Genomic DNA, 19,827 nt, shown 5'->3' with positions numbered 1-19,827 from the left:
CGCTGGGGTCGCTGCTGAGTAAGTTTGAGGGGTGAATGTAGCACATGGGGATGTGTGAAACTTACTCCTCAGCCTGAAGTGTCCCCACTTACGCCAGTGAATAGCTAGCTTTTCGCGTGGCATCGACTGGTAAGATGCTTCAGGAGGACGGTCACGTGTGCTAACAAGGCAGAGGTCCCAAGTTTGCGCCAGGTATGGGCCAAATCGGGAAGAAGTGGTACTCGCTAAGCAAACAGTGTAACGTCCTTTACACTAGCTACTAGTTTAAAGCAATGAAAGATCTTATTGTTACAAATAATGATTGTATAGGCTACATTTATGAGAATAATACATGCATTTGCTTACCTTATCAAGCTTGAAGATGATACACTCATTTACAGTATCACTCAAAAAAGTGTTTATGAGTGAGTGTACCACAAACCTCTTTCTAGGGTGTTGATGATTTGTTCTGTCGCCAGCTGTTAGCAATGTTGACCTGTTTAGCTAATGCATACTATATTCTAAGTACAGAATTGCCAGCTACTGTAACCATTGGATGTTTGTAGCAATTATTTTGTGCATGCTACCATTCCTGTAAGAGTCTGTGTTATGTGCAAGAAAAGTAAGTAAGTTGTAGAAGATTCTAGACTGCCTGGTAGACTGCCACTTGATTTATGGCCTATTAGATAAGATCTCTAGCTGGCTGGAGAGAAGGCCATACATTGTGACTGGCAGCAGTATTTAGCCTCTTTGTCAAGATGTTGACATCTTATCTGTATTTGTGTGAATCAGTGGAGGCTGCAGAGGGGAGGACGGCTCATTATAATGGCTGGAACGGAGCAAATTGGAATGGCTTCAAACCATGTGTTTGATGTATTAGATACCATTCCACTGTTTCCGCTTCAGCCATTCCAATTTGTAAGTCGCTCTGGATAAGAGCGTCTGCTAAATGACTTAAATGTTAAATTACCACGAGCCCATCCTCCCCAATTAAGTTGCAGCCAACCTCCTGTGGTGTGAATATGTGTCTGCAATGATATGCTATCTAGGCTATGTAGCCTACAGTCCCAATTCTATAGCTGCATTACTGCTGTTAATATGTGTATGTTCCTTTCCTTATAGAACCACACAGATCACTTCTATGTATGTGTGTGCTAATGTGTGGTGGTGAACTAGATAGAGCAGTGGTTCTCAATCCTGGTCCTGGGGACCCAAAGGGGTGCACATTTTTGTTTTTGCCCTAGCACTACACACCTGATTCAACTCATCAAAGCCTGATGACGAGTTGATTATTTGAATCAGTTGTGTAGTGCTAAGGCAAAAACAAAAATGCACACCCCTTTGGGTGCCCAGGACCAGGTGAGATAGAGAATACACCTCTGGATATGGCCACATCTACCTGGTTCTATTAAATTGTAATTGTGTCAATTTTTTCCATAATCTCACCACAAGACCCAATCCTGTGAAGTGTAACCCCTTGTGGACTATTAAAGGCTGCAATTTGATGATGCTTAGTGTGATGAAGCTGTGATATCAGCCAGATCCATCCACTGGGGGGGGGGGGGGGGGGATTACTTTATCCTATCCCAGGTATTCCTTAAAGAGGTGGGGTTTCAAATGTCTATAGCCAGATAAGCACGGCCACCTTAAGCAAATGTACTTTATGGACTATAATTGAGGAAACAAAGAACAAAACTGACTCGTGCGCTCTTAAAAATAACTGTCTTTATTTCTTTAAAAACAAAGGCATTAATGATTCTAATAGTTGCTTTGCTGTTAAGACTGTTCGATAAGTCTTCTATGGGGCTTGGCTGCAATAAACAACGGCATCCCTGTCCAGTTTATAAATACCACCTCAAAGTATAAATATATCTAAGAAATTCCCTCATTTATTTTGGACATTAATTTAATATTTCTATGTTGTGGCTTTAAGCATTACACTTCAAACTCCTGTCAACACACACGGATTCAAAAATCAAACATCAAATGATGAACATGCAGATAATGAAGACTGTTCAAATTCAATTCAATAACAAACCACAAAAGTCATGAAGATTAAAAAATACAAAATAGAACAGATATTTACATACATTTGAGTACATTTTGTACCCACAAATACATATTTTCCTAGTTTAATTAACGGCCACATTAAATGACAACAGATTTAACTCCATCTGGTTTCAAAGTGTAAATATTTAAAGTGGTATTCAGAATCCTTAGCCTGGTTAAACCAGAATGAATTCTGTGTTCAATGGAGTGCAGCATTCAAGCTGGTTCAACAGGCTAGATTTCTGGGGCCATTTTATTTAGTCAGACTGGGGCTGCATCTCAATAATCTACAGTGACTTCCCTCATCTTCTCTCCATCTGCACTGTTCTGTTTTGAGAACAGGAGGTGAAAGCAATATGGTTGACCCCTACCAGGCCTTCGCTTTTACCTACAGTGGGGAGAAGAAGAATTTGATACACTGCCAAATTTGCAGGTTTTCCTACTTACAAAGCATGTAGAGGTCTGTAATTTTTATCATAGGTACACTTCAACTGTGAGAGACAGAATCTAAAACAAAAATCCAGAAAATCACATTGTATGATTTTTAAGTAATTAATTTGCATTTTATTGCATGACATAAGTATTTGATCACCTACCAACCAGTAAGAATTCCGGCTCTCACAGACCTGTTAGTTTTTCTTTAAGAAGCCCCCTTGTTCTCCACTCATTACCTGTATTAACTGCACCTGTTTGAACTCGTTACCTATATAAAAGACACCTCTCCACACACTCAATCAAACAGACTCCAACCTCTCCACAATGGCCAAGACCAGAGAGCTGTGTAAGGACATCAGGGATAAAATTGTAGACCTGCACAAGGCTGGGATGGGCTACAGGACAATAGGCAAGCAGCTTGGTGAGAAGGCAACAACTGTTGGCGCAATTATTAGAAAATGGAAGAAGTTCAAGATGACGGTCAATCATCCTCGGTCTGGGGCGCCATGCAAGATCTCACCTCGTGGGGCATCAATGATCATGAGGAAGGTGAGGGATCAGCCCAGAACTACACGGCAGGACCTGGTCAATGACCTGAAGAGAGCTGGGACCACAGTCTCAAAGAAAACCATTAGTAACACACTACGCCGTCATGGATTAAAATCCTGCAGCGCACGCAAGGTCCCCCTGCTCAAGCCAGCGCATGTCCAGGCCCGTCTGAAGTTTGCCAATGACCATCTGGATGATCCAGAGGAGGAATGGGAGAAGGTCATGTGGTCTGATGAGACAAAAATATAGCTTTTTGGTCTAAACTCCACTCGCCGTGTTTGGAGGAATAAAGAAGGATGAGTACAACCCCAAGAACACCATCCCAACCGCGAAGCATGGAGGTGGAAACATCATTCTTTGGGGATGCTTTTCTGTAAAGATTTTCTAGAAAATCTTTGGAGGGAGCTGAAAGTCCATATTGCCCAGCGACAGCCCCGAAACCTGAAGGATCTGGAGAAGGTCTGTATGGAGGAGTGGGCCAAAATCCCTGCTGCAGTGTGTGCAAACCTGGTCAAGACCTACAGGAAACGTATGATCTCTGTAATTGCAAACAAAGGTTTCTGTACCAAATATTAAGTTCTGCTTTTCTGATGTATCAAATACTTATGTCATGCAATAAAATGCAAATTAATTACTTAAAAATCATACAATGTGATTTTCTGGATTTTTGTTTTAGATTCCGTCTCTCACAGTTGAAGTGTACCTATGATAAAAAATTACAGACCGCTACATGCTTTGTAAGTAGGAAAACCTGCAAAATCGGCAGTGTATCAAATACTTGTTCTCCCCACTGTATGTAGCTCCTTCACCTCAGTGCAGAAAGTACATGATGAAAGGAAGTCACTTAAAAATAAAGACAAATTAATTAAACAACAAAAATAGTCCATCTGCCAGAATTGAATCATTTGGGTATTAAATTAACTGAATAATGATTTTAGGGTTTGTGAGCACTAAATGGTATTAAACATCTTATTGTCTGGCTGCTGGCATTTAACCAAATGTCACACTGACTGAACAGTTTTAATACTATGGGGAGTAGGGATGGAGATTCATCTGCAATGTGGTAGATCTAAAGCAATTTTTCTCACAGCTAAAACATTTCCTCAAAGTTCATAACAATGTTGAAGAATAGAAGAAATCCCTATGTGCGTCCAAAATGGCACCCGGTTCACTATATAGTGCACTACTTTTGACCAAAACCCTATGTGCCCTGCAGCATAACACCCTGCATCCCACTGCTGGCTTGCCTCTGAAGATAAGCAGGGTTGAGCCCTGAATGGGAGACCAGATGCTGCTGGAAGTGGTGTTGGAGGGCCAGTAGGGAGGCACTCTTTCCTCTGGTCTAAAAATAATATATGCCCCAGGGCAGTGATTGGGAACATTACCCTGTGTAGGATGCCGTCTTTTGGAACGGACGTTAAACAGGTGTCCTGACTCTGTGGACACTAAAGATCCCATGGCACTTATCGTAAGACCGTTAACCCCGGTGTCCTGGCTAAATTCCCATTCTGGCCCTCTTACCATCATGGCCCACAGCTTCCAATTGGCTCATTCATCCCCCTGTAACTATTCCCCAGGTCATTTCTGTAAATGAGAATTTGTTCTCAGTCAACATACCTGGTTAAATAACACTAAACAGCCCTGCACTATATAGGTTTTACGGTGCCATTTGAGACCAAGCCTGTCAGTGAAGCTGATTATTCTAATGATTTCTGAAGCGCCTGTAAATCTGTGACACTAATGCTGCGATTGGCATAGCGAGACTGACAGACTTTATTCCATATTTCAGTTGATATACACTATTAAATGATTAAAACATATAGTACACAGCTATATTTCTCCGGCCGTTTAATTCAGCATCTCATTTCTTTTGAATGTCACAGTGATAAGCCATAGAAGTCGCATAATAAAACCTTCTGAAGGAGGAATATAAAACTACACTGAACTAAACTATAAACGCAGCATGTAAAGTGTAAATTAAAAAAAATAAGAGCCAACATTTTCCATACGCACTAAAAGCTTATTTCTCTCAAATGTTATGCACAAATTTGTTTACATCCGTGTTAGTGAGCATTTCTCCGTTGCCAAGATAATCCATCCACCTGACACGTGTGGCATATCGACAAGCTGATTAAACCGTATGATCATTACACAGGTGCACCTTATGCTGGAGACAAAAGGCCACTCTAAAATGTGCAGTTTTGTCACAACACAATGCCACAGATGTCTCAAGTTTTGAGGCAGTGTGCAATTGGCATGCTGACTGCAGGAATGTCCACCAGAGCCGTTGCCAGATAATTTAATGTTACTTTCTTTACCATAAGCAGCTCCGTCGTTTTAGAGAATTTGGCAGTGCTTCCAACCGGCCTCACAACCGCAGACCACGTGTATGGCGTTTGTAAGTCGCTATTTGTAAGTCGCTCTGGATAAGAGCGTCTGCTAAATGACGTAAATGTAAATGTGTGGGCGAGCAGTTCGCTGATGTCAACATTGTGAACAAGTGTCCCATGGTGGGGTTATGGTATGGGCAGGTATAAGCTACAGACAACAAACCCAATTGCATTTTATCGATGGCAATTTGAATGCACATACCGTGATGAGATCCTGAGGCCCATTGTCATGCCTTTCATCCGCCGCCATCACCTCATGTTTCAGCATGATAATGCACAGCCCCATGTCACACGGATCTGTACACAATTCCTGGAAGCTGAAAATGTCCCAGTTCTTCCGTGGCCTGCATACTCACCAGACATGTCACCCATTGAGCATGTTTGGGATGCTCTGAATCAACGTGTACGGACAGCGAGTTCCAGTTCCCGCCAATATCAAGCAACTTCGCACAACCATTGACGAGTGGGACAACATTTCACAGGCCACAATCAACAGCCTGATCAACTCTATGCGACGGAGATGTGTCGCGCTGCAGGCAAATTGTGGTCACACCGGATACTGACTGGTTTTCTGATCCACGCCCCTACACGACCAAAAGTATGTGGACACCTGCTCAACGAACTTCTCATTCCAAAATCACGGCCATTAATATGGAGTTGGTCCCCCCTTTGCTGCTATAAAGGCCTGCACTCTTCTGGGAAGGCTTTCCACTAGATGTTGGAACATTGCTGCGGGGACTTGCTTCCATTCAGCCAGAAGAGCATTAGTGAGGTCGGGCACTGATGTTGGGCGATTAGGCCTGGCTCGCAGTCGGCGTTCCAATTCATCCCAAAGGTGTTCGATGGGGTTGAGGTCAGGGCTCTATGCAGGCCAGTCAAGTTCTTCCACACCGATCTCAACAAACCATTTCTGTATGGACCTCGCATTGTGCACGGGGGCATTGTCATGCTGAAACAGGAAAGGGCCTTCCCCAAACTGTTGCCACAAAGTTGGAAGTACAGAATCGTCTAGAATGTCATTGTATGCTGTAGCGTTAACATTTCCATTCACTGGAACTAAGGGGCCTAGCCCGAACCATGAAAAACAGCCCTAGACCATTATTCCTCCTTCTTCAAACTTTAGTTGGCACTATGCATTGGGGCAGGTAGCGTTATCCTGGCATCCGCCAAACCCAGATTTGTCCATCGGAATGCCAGATGGTGAAGCGTGACTCATCACTCCAGAGAACGCGTTTCCACTGCTCCAGAGTCCAATGGCGGTGAGCTTTACACCACTCCAGCCGACACTTGGCATTGCGCATGGTGATCTTAGGCTTGTGTGCGGCTGCTCGGCCATGGAAACCCATTTCATGAAGCTCCCGACGAACAATTATTGTGCTGACGTTGCTTCCAGAGGCAGTTTGGAACTCGGTAGTAAGTTTTGCAACCGAGAACAGATTATTTTTACGCGCTTCAGCACTCGGCGGTCCCGTTCTGTGAGCTTGTGTGGCCTACCACTTCGCGGCTGAGCCGTTGTTGCTCCTAGACGTTTCCACTTCACAATAACAGCACTTACAGTTGAACGATGCAGCTCTAGCAGGGAAGAAATTTGACAAACTGACTTGTTGGAAAGGTGGCATCCTATGACGGTGCCACGTTGAAAGTCACTGAGCTCTTCAGTAAGGCCATTCTACTGGCAATTTGTCTATGAAGATTGCATGGCTGTGTGCTCGATTTTATACACCTGTCAGCAAAGGGTGTGTCCACATACTTTTATATATATATATAGTGTAAGTGACCAACAGATGCATATCTAGATTCCCAGTCATGTGAAATCCATAGATTAGGGCCTAATGAATTCATTTCAATTGACTGATGTCCTTATATGAACTGTAACTCAGTAAAATCTTTCAAATTGTTGCGTTTATATTTTTGTTCAGTGTAGTTCAAATATAAGTTTAATCCTAAATGGCACCCAATTTCCTATACTGTAAATAGGGAATAGAGTGCCATTTGAGACGTACATATAGACCAAATAATAACAGAAACTTGGTATTTTCCAGCAATGGACAAATAATGGTATTAGTGGTTGGTTTTTGCTTGCCTCTGTTTCTGCCTTGAAAATACATTGTAGTAAATACAGATATTCAGTCCTTGAAATGTCTATCTCCTTTCCTCCATTTTAGTTATAGCATGCTCCAAGATCTGTTGGTGCTGAATAGCAAACTCCCATGGCCATTGTCATGCCACAGCACAGATCTGGGACCAGGCTATTTGAGTTATTTTCCCTTGCAACCCATTACCGAGTCAGAATGGCAGAAGAGAGAGTGCGAGCTTAAGAAATATAGCTAACAATAGACAAACGTTTGTAGGCACTCGGATGATATTGTTTTCCCAAAAGGTCATATGATAAGCGGGAACCTCAGTGATATAAAGTTGCGGGGGCTGAGAGGGAGGGGCTTTGTAGAAATCACGTCATCCAATCACGATTCCATGTCATCTCCATCAAAGATAGGTGGCTCAAAATCACACACCGCCTCATAGGTCAGCCCTGTGAGGAGACGAGAAAGAGTGAGAAGAGAAAGCGAGAGAGAAAAGAGAAAGCGATAAATGTGTGTTCCGGGTGTTTCTGTGCCGTCTGTGGGGTTGGGAACAGAGCAGATAAAAATAAATAAAACGTTTTGTAACACTTTACTTAAAGGAGAATTTTATATGTAAATGGCATGTTACAGAAGGGTCCAGACATCCTTTTCGTGATTTCACTTGTTTTTGAGAAACTTACCAGTGATTAATTTCCTCGTCCTCGTTGTGCAGTAAGTAAGCTCTGAAAAAACATGAAGAAATGCGCCAAAAACACCCAAATACATCATTTTAGAAACGGAAACACTCTCTGTTTAGTGATGCAGATCTTAAGATGTTGTACACATGAAATTGTCATTCCAAACTTTATCTGCAACGTTATATTCCATTTTGTGCGACTCGAGCAGTTTCCCCTATCCAGCTGTTCCATTCTCTGCTGCTACAGGTAACTGCCAAAATAAAGGAAACGCCAACATAAAGTGTCTTAATAGGGCATTGGTCCACCACGAGCCGCCAGAACAGCTTCAATGTACCTTGGCATAGATTTATCTTAAGTGTCTGGAACTTCCTGTGTGGAAGCACCTGCTTTCAATATACACTGCTCAAAAAAATTAAAGGAACACTAAAATAACACATCCTAGATCTGAATGAATGAAATAACCTTATTAAATACTTTTTTCTTTACATAGTTGAATGTGCTGACAACAAAATCACACAAAAATTATCAATGGAAATCAAATTTATCAACCCATGGAGGTCTGGATTTGGAGTCACCCTCAAAATTAAAGTGGAAAACCACACTACAGGCTGATCCAACTTTGATGTAATGTCCTTAAAACAAGTCAAAATGAGGCTCAGTAGTGTGTGTGGCCTCCACGTGCCTGTATGACCTCCCTACAACGCCTGGGCATGCTCCTGATGATGTGGCGGATGGTCTCCTGAGGGATCTCCTCCCAGACCTGGACTAAAGCATCCGCCAACTCCTGGACAGTCTGTGGTGCAACGTGGCGTTGGTGGATGGAGCGAGACATGATGTCCCAGATGTGCTCAATTGGATTCAGGTCTGGGGAACGGGCGGGCCAGTCCATAGCTTCAATGCCTTCCTCTTGCAGGAACTGCTGACACACTCCAGCCACATGAGGTCTAGCATTGTCTTGCATTAGGAGGAACCCAGGGCCAACCGCACCAGCATATGGTCTCACAAGGGGTGGGTCTGAGGATCTCATCTCGGTACCTAATGGCAGTCAGGCTACCTCTGGCGAGCACATGGAGGGCTGTGCGGCCCCCCAAAGAAATGCCACCCCACACCATGACTGACCCACCGCCAAACCGGTCATGCTGGAGGATGTTGCAGGCAGCAGAACGTTCTCCACGGCATCTCCAGACTCGGTCACATGTGCTCAGTGTGAACCTGCTTTCATCTGTGAAGAGCACAGGGCGCCAGTGGCGAATTTGCCAATCTTGGTGTTCTCTGGCAAATGCCAAACGTCCTGCACGGTGTTGGGCTGTAAGCACAACCCCCACTTGTGGACGTCGGGTCCTCATACCACCCTCATGGAGTCTGTTTCTGACCGTTTGAGCAGACACATGCACATTTGTGGCCGCTGGAGGTCATTTTGCAGGGCTCTGGCAGTGCTCCTTCTGCTCCTCCTTGCACAAAGGCGGAGGTAGCAGTCCTGCTGCTGGGTTGTTGCCCTCCTACGGCCTCCTCCACGTCTCCTGATGTACTGGCCTGTCTCCTGGTAGCGCCTCCATGCTCTGGACACTACGCTGACAGACACAGCAAACCTTCTTGCCACAGCTCGCATTGATGTGCCATCCTGGATGAGCTGCACTACCTGACCCACTTGTGTGGGTTGTAGACACTGTCTCATGCTACCACTAGAGTGAAAGCACCGCCAGCATTCAAAAGTGACCGAAACATCAGCCAGGAAGCATAGGAACTGAGAAGTGGTCTGTGGTCACCTTCTGCAAAACCAGTCCTTTATTGGGGGTGTCTTGCTAATTGCCTATAATTTCCACCTGTTGCCTATTCCATTTGCACAACAGCATGTGAAATTTATTGTCAATCAGTGTTGCTTCCTAAGTGGACAGTTTGATTTCACAGAAGTGTGATTGACTTGGAGTTACATTGTGTTGTTTAAGTGTTCCCTTTATTTTTTTGAGCAGTGTACTTTGTATCCCACATTTACTCAAGCGTTTCCTTTATTTTGGCAGCTACTACCTGTAGAAAGGACGGAGAGGTATCGCTCGAGTAGCAACAAAATGGAACGTTGCGGATAAAGTTCAGAATGACAATTTCATGTGTACAACATCTTAAGACCTACATCACTATACTGACAGCTTATCTGTTACGAAAAGGACGTATTTGGGTGTTTTTGGAGCCTTTGTTCATGTTTAAGAGCCCCCGTACCACACAACGAAGATGAAGAAATAAATCTGTCTGTACCGTTCTATAACATGCCATTTACATAAAATAACAGATTCAGTTCTAAAAAAGCTAAACTCTCCTTTAAAGCATTCAGGTATAATGAATGCATTGTGATGCCGTTGCAATGCATTCACTGTAGGACTTGTCATGAGCATGTATGACCCCTTTAATAATCTCATAATGATCCTGTCTATTTAATTCTACACACGTTTCCATTCCTCGATCTCCAGCTCGCGGCTCTCAAAGCTCTGGTCGTAGGGGTCAGCCTCAGGCTCGTCGTCTGGGTCATGGTACTGGGAGAAGTAGGGGTGGGCCAGAGCCTCGGCAGCCGTTATCCTCTTATCTGTGTCCAGAACCAACATCTTCTCCAGCAGGTCCACAGCTACAGGCAGTAGAACATCAATATTAATATGGTCAATTCAGGCATTGGCATTGGCTGTCCTGCTGGAGAGGTGTTTTTTTACAGAGAGACCGTGAATGGAGAGCATAAGGGCACAGATAGAACAATGAGCCAGATATTTCACCGGATGTATGAATGTGAAGCATCCGGTTAGCGTTTCCATTCACTACAAAGTTACTTTTTGATTGGTTCTCATATGCACCCTATTTGCATGCGCAACATCCCCCACGCTTCCTTGTCAATTTGCTACGCCCTGACTAAAGGTAAACAAGCCAAGCTAAAGTTAGGTAGCTAACTAAAACTGTGGGGAGAAAAACTCTGATGGAGCTTTCTAAAAAGGAGATAAGAGACGGCACTGCCACATAGTATTTGTGTTTATTATGGATCTTCCTGGGGTCCAGCAAAATTAAGGCAGTTATACATTTTTTTAAACATTACAATACATTCATAACTCCCGAGTGGCGCAGCGGTCTAAGGCACTGCATCTCAGTGCTTGAGGCGTCACTACAGACCCCCTGGTTCGATTCCAGGCTGTATCACAACCGGCCATGATTGGGAGTCCCATAGGGCGGCGCACAATTGGCCCAGCGTCGTCCGGGTTTGGCCGGTGTAGGCCGTCATTGTAAATAAGAATTTGTTCTTAACTGACTTGCCTAGTTAAATAAAATTAAAATTAAAAAAACTGATTTCATAACATATTAAGCGTGTGCCCTCAGGCCTCTACTCTACTACCACATATCTATAACACAAAATCTGTGTGTATAGTGCGTATGTTATCGTGTGTTTGTGTTGCTTCACAGTCCCCACTGTTCCATAATGTGTATTTGTATCTGTTTTTTAAATCTAATTTTACTGCTGGCATGAGTTACTTGATGTGGAATAGAGTTCCATGTAGTCATGGCTCTATGTAGTACTGTGCGCCTCCCATAATCTGTTCTGGACTTGGAGACTGAAGAGACCTCTGGTGGCATGTCTTGTGGGGTATGCATGGGTGTCCGAGCTGTGTGCCAGTAGTTCAAACAGATAGCTCGGTCCATTCAACATGTCAATACCCCTCACAAATACAAGTAGTAATAAAGTCAATCTCTCCTCCACTTTGAGCCAGGAGAGATTGACATTCATATTATTAATGTTAGCTCTCTGTGTAATAATAATAATAATATGCCATTTAGCAGACGCTTTTATCCAAAGCGACTTACAGTCATGTGTGCATACATTTTTACGTATGGGTGGTCCCGGGGATCGAACCCACTACTCTGGCGTTACAAGCGCCATGCTCTACCAATTGAGCTACAGAGGACCACATCCAAGGGTACATCCAAGGGCCAGCCGTGCTGCCCTGTTCTGAGCCAATTGCAATTTTCGTAAGTCCCTCTTTGTGGCACCTGACCACACGACTGAACAGTAGTCCAGGTGCGACAAAACTAGGGCCTGTAGGACCTGCCTTGTTGATAGTGCTGTTAAGAATGCAGAGCAGCGCTTTATTAGACAGACCTCTCCCCATCCTAGCTACTGTTGTATCAATATGTTTTGACCATGACAGTTTCCAATCCAGGGTTACTCCAAGCAATTTAGTCTCAACTTGCTCAATTTCCACATTATTCATTCCAAGATTTAGTTGAGGTTTAGGGTTTAGTGAATGATTTGTCCCAAATACAATGCTTTTAGTTTTTGAAATATTTAGGACTAACTTATTCCTTGCCACCTATTCTGAAACTAACTGCAGCTCTTTGTTAAGTGTTGCTGTCATTTCAGTCGCTGTGGTAGCTGACGTGTATAGTGTTGAGTCATCCGCATACATAGACACACTGGCTTTACTCACAGCCAGTGGCATGTCGTTAGTAAAGATGGGAAAAAAAGTAAGGGGCCTAGACAGCTGCCCTGGGGAATTCCTGATTCTACCTGGATTATGTTGGAGAGGCTTCCATTAAAGAACACCCTCTGTGTTCTGTTAGACAGGTAACTCTTTATCCACAATATAGCAGGGGGTGTAAAGCCATAACACATACGTTTTTCCAGCAACAGACTATGATCAATAATGTCAAAAGCTGCACTGAAGTCTAACAAAACAGCCACCATAATCTTTTTATCATCAATTTCTCTCAGCCAATCAGTCATTTGTGTAAGTGCTGTGCTTGTTGAATGTCCTTCCCTATAAGCATGCTGAATGTCTTGTCAATTTGTTTACTGTAAAATAGCATTTTATCTGGTCAAACCATTTTTTTCAGAAGTTTACTGAGGGTCGGTAACAGGCTGATTGGTCGGCTATTTGAGCCAGTTAAGGGGGATTTACTATTCTTAGGTAGGGGAATAACTTTTGCTTCCCTCCAGGCCTGAGGGCACATACTTTCTAGTAGGCTTAAATTGAAGATATGGCAAATAGGAGTGGCAATATCGTCCGCTATTATCCTCAGTAATTTTCCATCCAAGTTGTCAGACCCCGGTGGCTTGTCATTGTTGATAAACAATACTTTTTTCACCTCTTCCACACTTATATTTTACATTACATTTTAGTCATATAGCAGACGCTCTTATCCAGAGCGACTTACAGGAGCAATTAGGGTTAAGTGCCTTGCTCAAGGGCACATTGACAGATTTTTCACCTAGTCGGCTTGGGGATTAGAACCAGCGACCTTTCGGTTACTGGCACAACGCTCTTAACTACTAAGCTACCTGTTTGCCAATGAACATCTGAATGATTCAGAGAACTGGGTGAAAGTGTTGTGGTCAGATGAGACCAAAATGGAGCTCTTTGGCATCAACTCAACTCGCCGTGTTTGGAGGAGGAGGAATGCTGCCTATGACCCCAAGAACACCATCCCCACCGTCAAACATGGAGGTGGAAACATTATGCTTTGGGGGTGTTTTTCTGCTAAGGGGACAGGACAACTTCACCGCATCAAAGGGACGATGGACGGGGCCATGTACCGTCAAATCTTTGGTGAGAACCTCCTTCCCTCAGCCAGAGCATTGAAAATGGGTCGTGGATGGGTATTCCAGCATGACAATGACTCAAAACACACGGCCAAGGCAACAAAGGAGTGGCTCAAGAAGAAGCACATTAAGGTCTTGGAGTGGCCTAGCCAGTCTCCAGACCTTAATCCCATAGAAAATCTGTGGAGGGAGCTGAAGGTTCGAGTTGCCAAACGTCAGCCTCGAAACCTTAATGACTTGGAGAAGATCTGCAAAGAGGAGTGGGACAAAATCCCTCCTGAGATGTGTGCAAACCTGGTGGCCAACTACAAGAAACGTCTGACCTCTGAGATTGCCAATAAGGGTTTTGCCACCAAGTACTAAGTCATGTTTTGCAGAGAGATCAAATACTTATTTCCCTCATTAAAATGCAAATCAATTTATAACATTTTTGACACGCGTTTTTCTGGATTTTTTTGTCTCTCACTGTTCAAATAAACCTACCATTTAAAAAAATTATAGACTGATCATTTCTTTGTCAGTGGGCAAACGTACAAAATCAGCAGACGCTCCCCATCCAACCTGACAGAGCTTGAGAGGATCTACAGAGAAGAATGGGAGAAACTCCCAAATACAGGTGTGCCAAGTTTGTAGCGTCATAACCAAGAAGACTCAAGGCTGTAATCGCTGCCAAAGGTGCTTCAACAAAGTACTGAGTAAAAGGGTCTGAATACTTATGTAAATGTATATATTCAATTTTTTTATTTATTATACATTTGCAAAATGTTGCTTTGTCATTATAGGGTATTGTTTGTAGATTAAGGGAAAAAAACAATTTCATCAATTTTAGAATAAGGCTGTAACGTATAACGCTGTGGAAAAAGTCAAGGGGTCTGAATACTTTCCAATTAACTGTATGTATGTTTGTATGTATGTATGTATGCATGTACGTACGGATGTATGTACACTACCAGTCAAAAGCTTGGATACACCTACTCATTCAAGGGTTTTTCTTTATTTTTGACAATTTTTTTACATTGTAGAATAATAGTGAAGACATCAAGACTATGAAATAACACATATGGAATCATGTATTAACCAAAAAAGTGTTAAACAAATCAAAATATATTTTAGATTCTTCAAAGTAGCCATCCTTTGCCTTGATGACAGCTTTGCACACTATTGGCATTCTCTCAACCAGATTCATGAGGTAGTCACCTGGAATGCATTTCAATTAAAGCCGCTCTGGATAAGAGCGTCTGCTAAATGACTTAAATGTAAATGTAATTAACAAGTGTGCCTTGTTAAAAGTTAATTTGTGGAATTTATTTCCTTCTTAATGCGTTTGAGCCAATCAGTTGTGTTGTGACAAGGTGGGGGGGTATACAGAAGATAGCCTTATTTGGTAAAAGACCAAGTCCATATTATGGCAAGAACAGCTCAAATAAGCAAAGAGAAACGACAGTCCATCATTACTTTCAGACATGAAGGTCAGTCAATTCGGAACATTCCAAGAACTTTGAAAGTTTCTTCAAGTCCAGTCGCAAAAATCATCAAGCGCTATGATGAAACTGGCTCTCATGAGGACCGCCACAGGAAAGGAAGACCCAGAGTTACCTCTGCTGCAGAGGATACGTTTATTAGAGTTACCAGCCTCAGAAATTGCAACCCAAATAAATGCTTCACAGAGTTCAAGTAACAGACACATCTCAACATCAACTGTTCAGAGGAGACTGCGTGAATAAGGCCTTCACGGACGATTTTGCTGCAAAGAAACCACTACTAAAGGACACCAATTAGAAGAAGAGACTTGCTTGTGCCAAGAAACACGAGCAATGGACATTAGACCGGTGGAAATCTGTCCTTTGGTCCAAATTTGAGGTTTTTGGTTCCAACCGCTGTGTCTTTGTGAGACGCAGTGTAGGTGAACGGATGATCTCCGCATGTGTAATTTCCACCGTGAAGCAAGGAGGAGGAGGTGTGATGGTGTGGGGGTGCTTTGCTGGTGACACAGTCTGTGATTTATTTAGAATTCAAGGCACACTTAACCAGCATGGCTACCACAGCATTCTACAGCGATTCGCCATCCCATCTGGTTTGGGCTTAGTGGGACTATCATTTGTTTTTCAACAGGACAATGACCCAACACACCTCCAGGCTGTGTAAGGGCTATTTGACCAAGAAGGAGAGTGATGGAGTGCTGCATCAGATGACCTGGCCTCCACAATCCCCCAACCTCAACCCAATTCAGATGGTTTGGGATGAGTTGGACCACAGAGTGAAGGAAAAGCAGCCAACAAGTGCTCAGCATATGTGGGAACTCCTTCAAGACTGTTGGAAAAGCATTCCAGGTGAAGCTGGTTGAGAGAATGCCAAGTGTGCAAAGCTGTCATCAAGGCAAAGGGTGGCTACTTTGAAGAATCTAAAATATGTTTTGATTTGTTTAACACTGTTTTGGTTACTACATGATTCCATATGTGTTATTTCATAGTTTTGATGTCTTCACTATTATTCTACAATGTAGAAAATAGTAAAAATAAAGAAAAACCCTTGAATGAGTAGGTGTCCAAACTTTTGACTGGTACTGTATGTATGTATATACACGCCAGTTTATTAGGTTCATGAAAATGGTTAGCTCCAGTTAGTTACTGTTCGATTGAACGGGCAAAACGAGTGACCTAAGCGACTTTGAGCGTGGTATGATCGCCAGTGCCAGGAGCGCCGGTTCCAGTATCTCAGAAATGGCTGGCCTCCTGGGCTTTTCACGCACGACAGTGTCCAGTCAGCAGAAGTCTTGTGTGCGAAAACAGCTTATTGATGAGACACGTTCAAGCAGAATGGCAAGAATCGTGCTAACAGGCAGGACACAAACAGGAAAATAACAGTGCAGTACAACAGTGGTGTCCAGAACGGCATCTCGGAACACACAATTCAAATCTCCAGTTTGGGAACAGTTTGGCTTCCCAGTACATTACAACTGCGGTGGACAGAGAGTTGTGGATAAAACGTTAACAGTATGTCGCCACGGTCAATGAGAATAGCTTATGCAGCTGCCAACAATATGTTGACACATTTACGCCGACATCACCCCAGTATACCGGTGCAAGACGGAAACGCAAAGAAACAACAGTCTCCCCTCTGCATTCAAGCAGCCCTTGGCAGTTGATTCTGACCAGGCCAAAGAAATTACAGGAGCGATAGCTAGGCTGTTCATATTTTTTTAGTCTTTGGTTTATAGCCACGGATATGCATCCATTCTCGGTGGTGGAGAATAAGGGGTTTCAGCACCTCGTGAAAGTGCTCAAGCCACGTTATGAACTTCCCTCTTGCACCCATTTCAGCAAACAGGTAGTACCCGCTCTAAATAAGCAAGACAAAGTCAAAGATTTAAATGAATTGGCCAATGCACCCTGTGTTGCGCTTACTTAACAGTGACAGCCCATCACATTACACCAGAGAGGGAGAAGTACCATGCTACAGACACGCCCCCTTTATGAGTCACACGTGTGCATCTGGCATTGAAGGAAAAATCCACTAGAATGGCCTTCTCACTGGTAATTACTAGTGGGAAACGTCTATCATCCTGAGGAAATTGCTCCCACATGCCTCTGTCACTAAGGAAATGACCTCTAACAGCATTTTTCAGCAGTTAAATGCAACAAAACATTATTATATTTAAAACATTATTATTATTATTATTATTATTATTATTATTATAATAAAAGCAATCTATTCAAATCACATGAATGCATCCAACTGCTATTTACGACTTCACAACTGGTATATTCCCACCTCCCACATGGTTACAAATGCATCAGAGTAGAAACTTGAGAGGCCCAAGATAACAATCCAGTCACAACAGACAATTTGAGGAACATTGTGAATGCTGAACATTGTTAAAAACCAAAACCCCAAAACCACAATACGTACCGAACGGTGGGTTTGGTGAACCGTTACACCCTAGAATGCATGGGTGATTCACATCATTGCCCTAGTATGTTAACAGAGGACATCCAAGAAGGAAAATGTATAACTTCAGTGGGGTAAGCTAGCTGATTTCAAGTTGCTAATGTTAGCTAATAGTGATAAAGAAAAATTGATAGTTACATATCGGGATATTATTTGACGATATATAGTATCATTTTGAAAATATCGCAATATAATTTTTCCGCTAGTTTGCTGTACCTGATCCAAAACTCAGTATTTTTCCTTCATAGCTTGTTCTCCATCTTCTTTTTAAATGGGGGGGGTCAATTTCTTTTCAGCACTTTTATTTCCATGACTGATCAAAATGTGTCTTGTCATGTCTCTCTCTTGTCCCTCTGCAGTTGACATGGTGAGCAATATGTTTGGAACATCGAATCTCAATCAGAATCACAGTATCGAATCACAATACATATCATATCAGCACTTAAGTATCTTGATATCGTATTGTGAGGTCCCTGGAAATTCCCGGCCCTACTAGCTAACGTTAGTTTCTACTTGCTAGCCAAAAGATGGTAACGTTTAACAGGTTACAGTTCTCTAATATGTCATTTGTTTTAGTGTAGAAGGGTTGTTATAACGTTTTGAAAATGTGTCTGAACTCCGAAGATGTGTGTTAGCTGTGTGTTTGCTTATCCCGGAAGGGCTGGTGCAGTCCTATGTAAAACAATAGACTATGATTAATTTAATTCAAAACGGGGATATCCAACCAGCGTAGTAGGGTGCCACCTTAAAGTCTGAGGGCACAGCCCCTTCATTATCAACGCTCCGTGGCGACACATCAAAGCAGCCATTACAGACTCGAGTCAGGAAGACTTATTTTACCTTTATTTAACTAGGCAAGTCAGTTAAGAACAAATTCTTATTTACAATGACAGCCTACACTGGCCAAACCCGGACGACGCTGGGCCAATTGTGCGCCGCCCTATGGGACTCCCAATCACGGCCGGTTGTGATACAGCCTGGAATCGAACCAGGGGGTCTGTAGTGACGCCTCAAGCACTGAGATGCAGTGCCTTAGACCACTGCGCCACTCGGGAGATGGATGTCAACCAGACTAGAGGAAGATTCCCATATTCAAAGTCTCAGCGTAGGAGTGATGTTATAGGATCAGGTTTGCGTTTTCGATCATAATGAATAACGATTGTAAGATGCTTTTTGAATATGGCCACAAGAGGTCATCAGTAGGTGACTCCTTTCTTTCATTATCATCACATAAATTATTACATCTTCGGGTCTGACTTACATGTGACCAAGTGTTTTGAGTGTAGGATCATGATTCCAACATTACCTTGTGGGTTGGCTCCGATGAACACGTCAGAAAAATTCCTCTTGGGCATCTGTGGCAAGGAGTTGATGTAGTTCCTGGCCTGTCAACCAATGGGAGTGAAGAGATGGGAGGGAAAAGGTCAATAGAACCCTAACCTAACGTAGCAAGAGTAAAATAAACGCCTGAGCGTAGTTCCCACAAACAGTTTTCAGCGGAAAAGGAAGCTAGGTTGAAGATGGCTTAAAACCGGATGCATCCGGTTGTTGGCACTCCACTAACGGTGATCGAACCCGAACAAGGTTGCATCCCAATTGGCACCCTATTACCTATATAATCCACTACGTTTTACCAGGTCCCATAGGACTCTGGTCAAAAGTAGTGCACTATGTAGGGAATAGGGTGCTACTTCAAGAGCCACAAGATGACCACCTTTCTTTTTGGGTAATAGGGCCGTTTCCCGACCCAGATTAACGCTACTTATTCTGGGCTAAAAATCAATCATCAATCAATCATGTTCAAGTGGTCTTATTCTTGGTTTGGGAAAGCGGCGACTAATTTTGTATTCAGAGCGTAATAACTATGATTAGCACTAGTTGGTACCATATCAGACACAAGGGCGTGTCCTAAATAGCACCCTATTCCGTGGGAATAGGGTGCTATTTGGGACGGAGACAAGGATTAGAGATGCCTTCATCAGAAGAAATGTGAGTAGATTTATTCATAACCATATTGGTCCAGTCACTTGATCATATGGCAACATTGGCAAGTGTGGATTCATTATAAGCATTGAGGGTTTAATTGCAGATTTGAGAGAGAAAGCAGTAGGAGAAGAAAATAGTTTTATAACTGAGTAGTGTTTATTTATTTG

General features: G+C 43.0%; 1 protein-coding gene across 3 annotated transcripts in view; it reads right to left on the bottom strand.

The window, feature by feature from the left end:
* Positions 1-1,686: 1,686 nt before the first annotated feature.
* The window catches only part of LOC311150095 (mitogen-activated protein kinase 14A), a 40,776-nt gene continuing 22,635 nt past the window's right edge, over positions 1,687-19,827 (bottom strand). For 2 of the 3 annotated variants that reach the window (XM_084187371.1, XM_084187372.1), the window contains exons 10-12: positions 18,981-19,059; positions 10,601-10,774; positions 1,687-7,932 (exon numbers count right to left, since the gene is read on the bottom strand). In XM_084187371.1, coding sequence (XP_084043497.1) covers positions 7,865-7,932; positions 10,601-10,774; positions 18,981-19,059 — 321 coding nt within the window. In that variant the 3' untranslated portion in view covers positions 1,687-7,864. The remainder of the gene's footprint in view (positions 7,933-10,600; positions 10,775-18,980; positions 19,060-19,827) is intronic. The other variant, XR_014615071.1, reaches the window with a different exon arrangement.

The sequence above is a fragment of the Coregonus lavaretus genome (assembly GCF_964263955.1).
Source record: "Coregonus lavaretus genome assembly, chromosome: 22".
Classification (NCBI taxonomy): domain Eukaryota; kingdom Metazoa; phylum Chordata; class Actinopteri; order Salmoniformes; family Salmonidae; genus Coregonus; species Coregonus lavaretus.
This window is presented reverse-complemented; position numbering and strand designations above follow the sequence as displayed.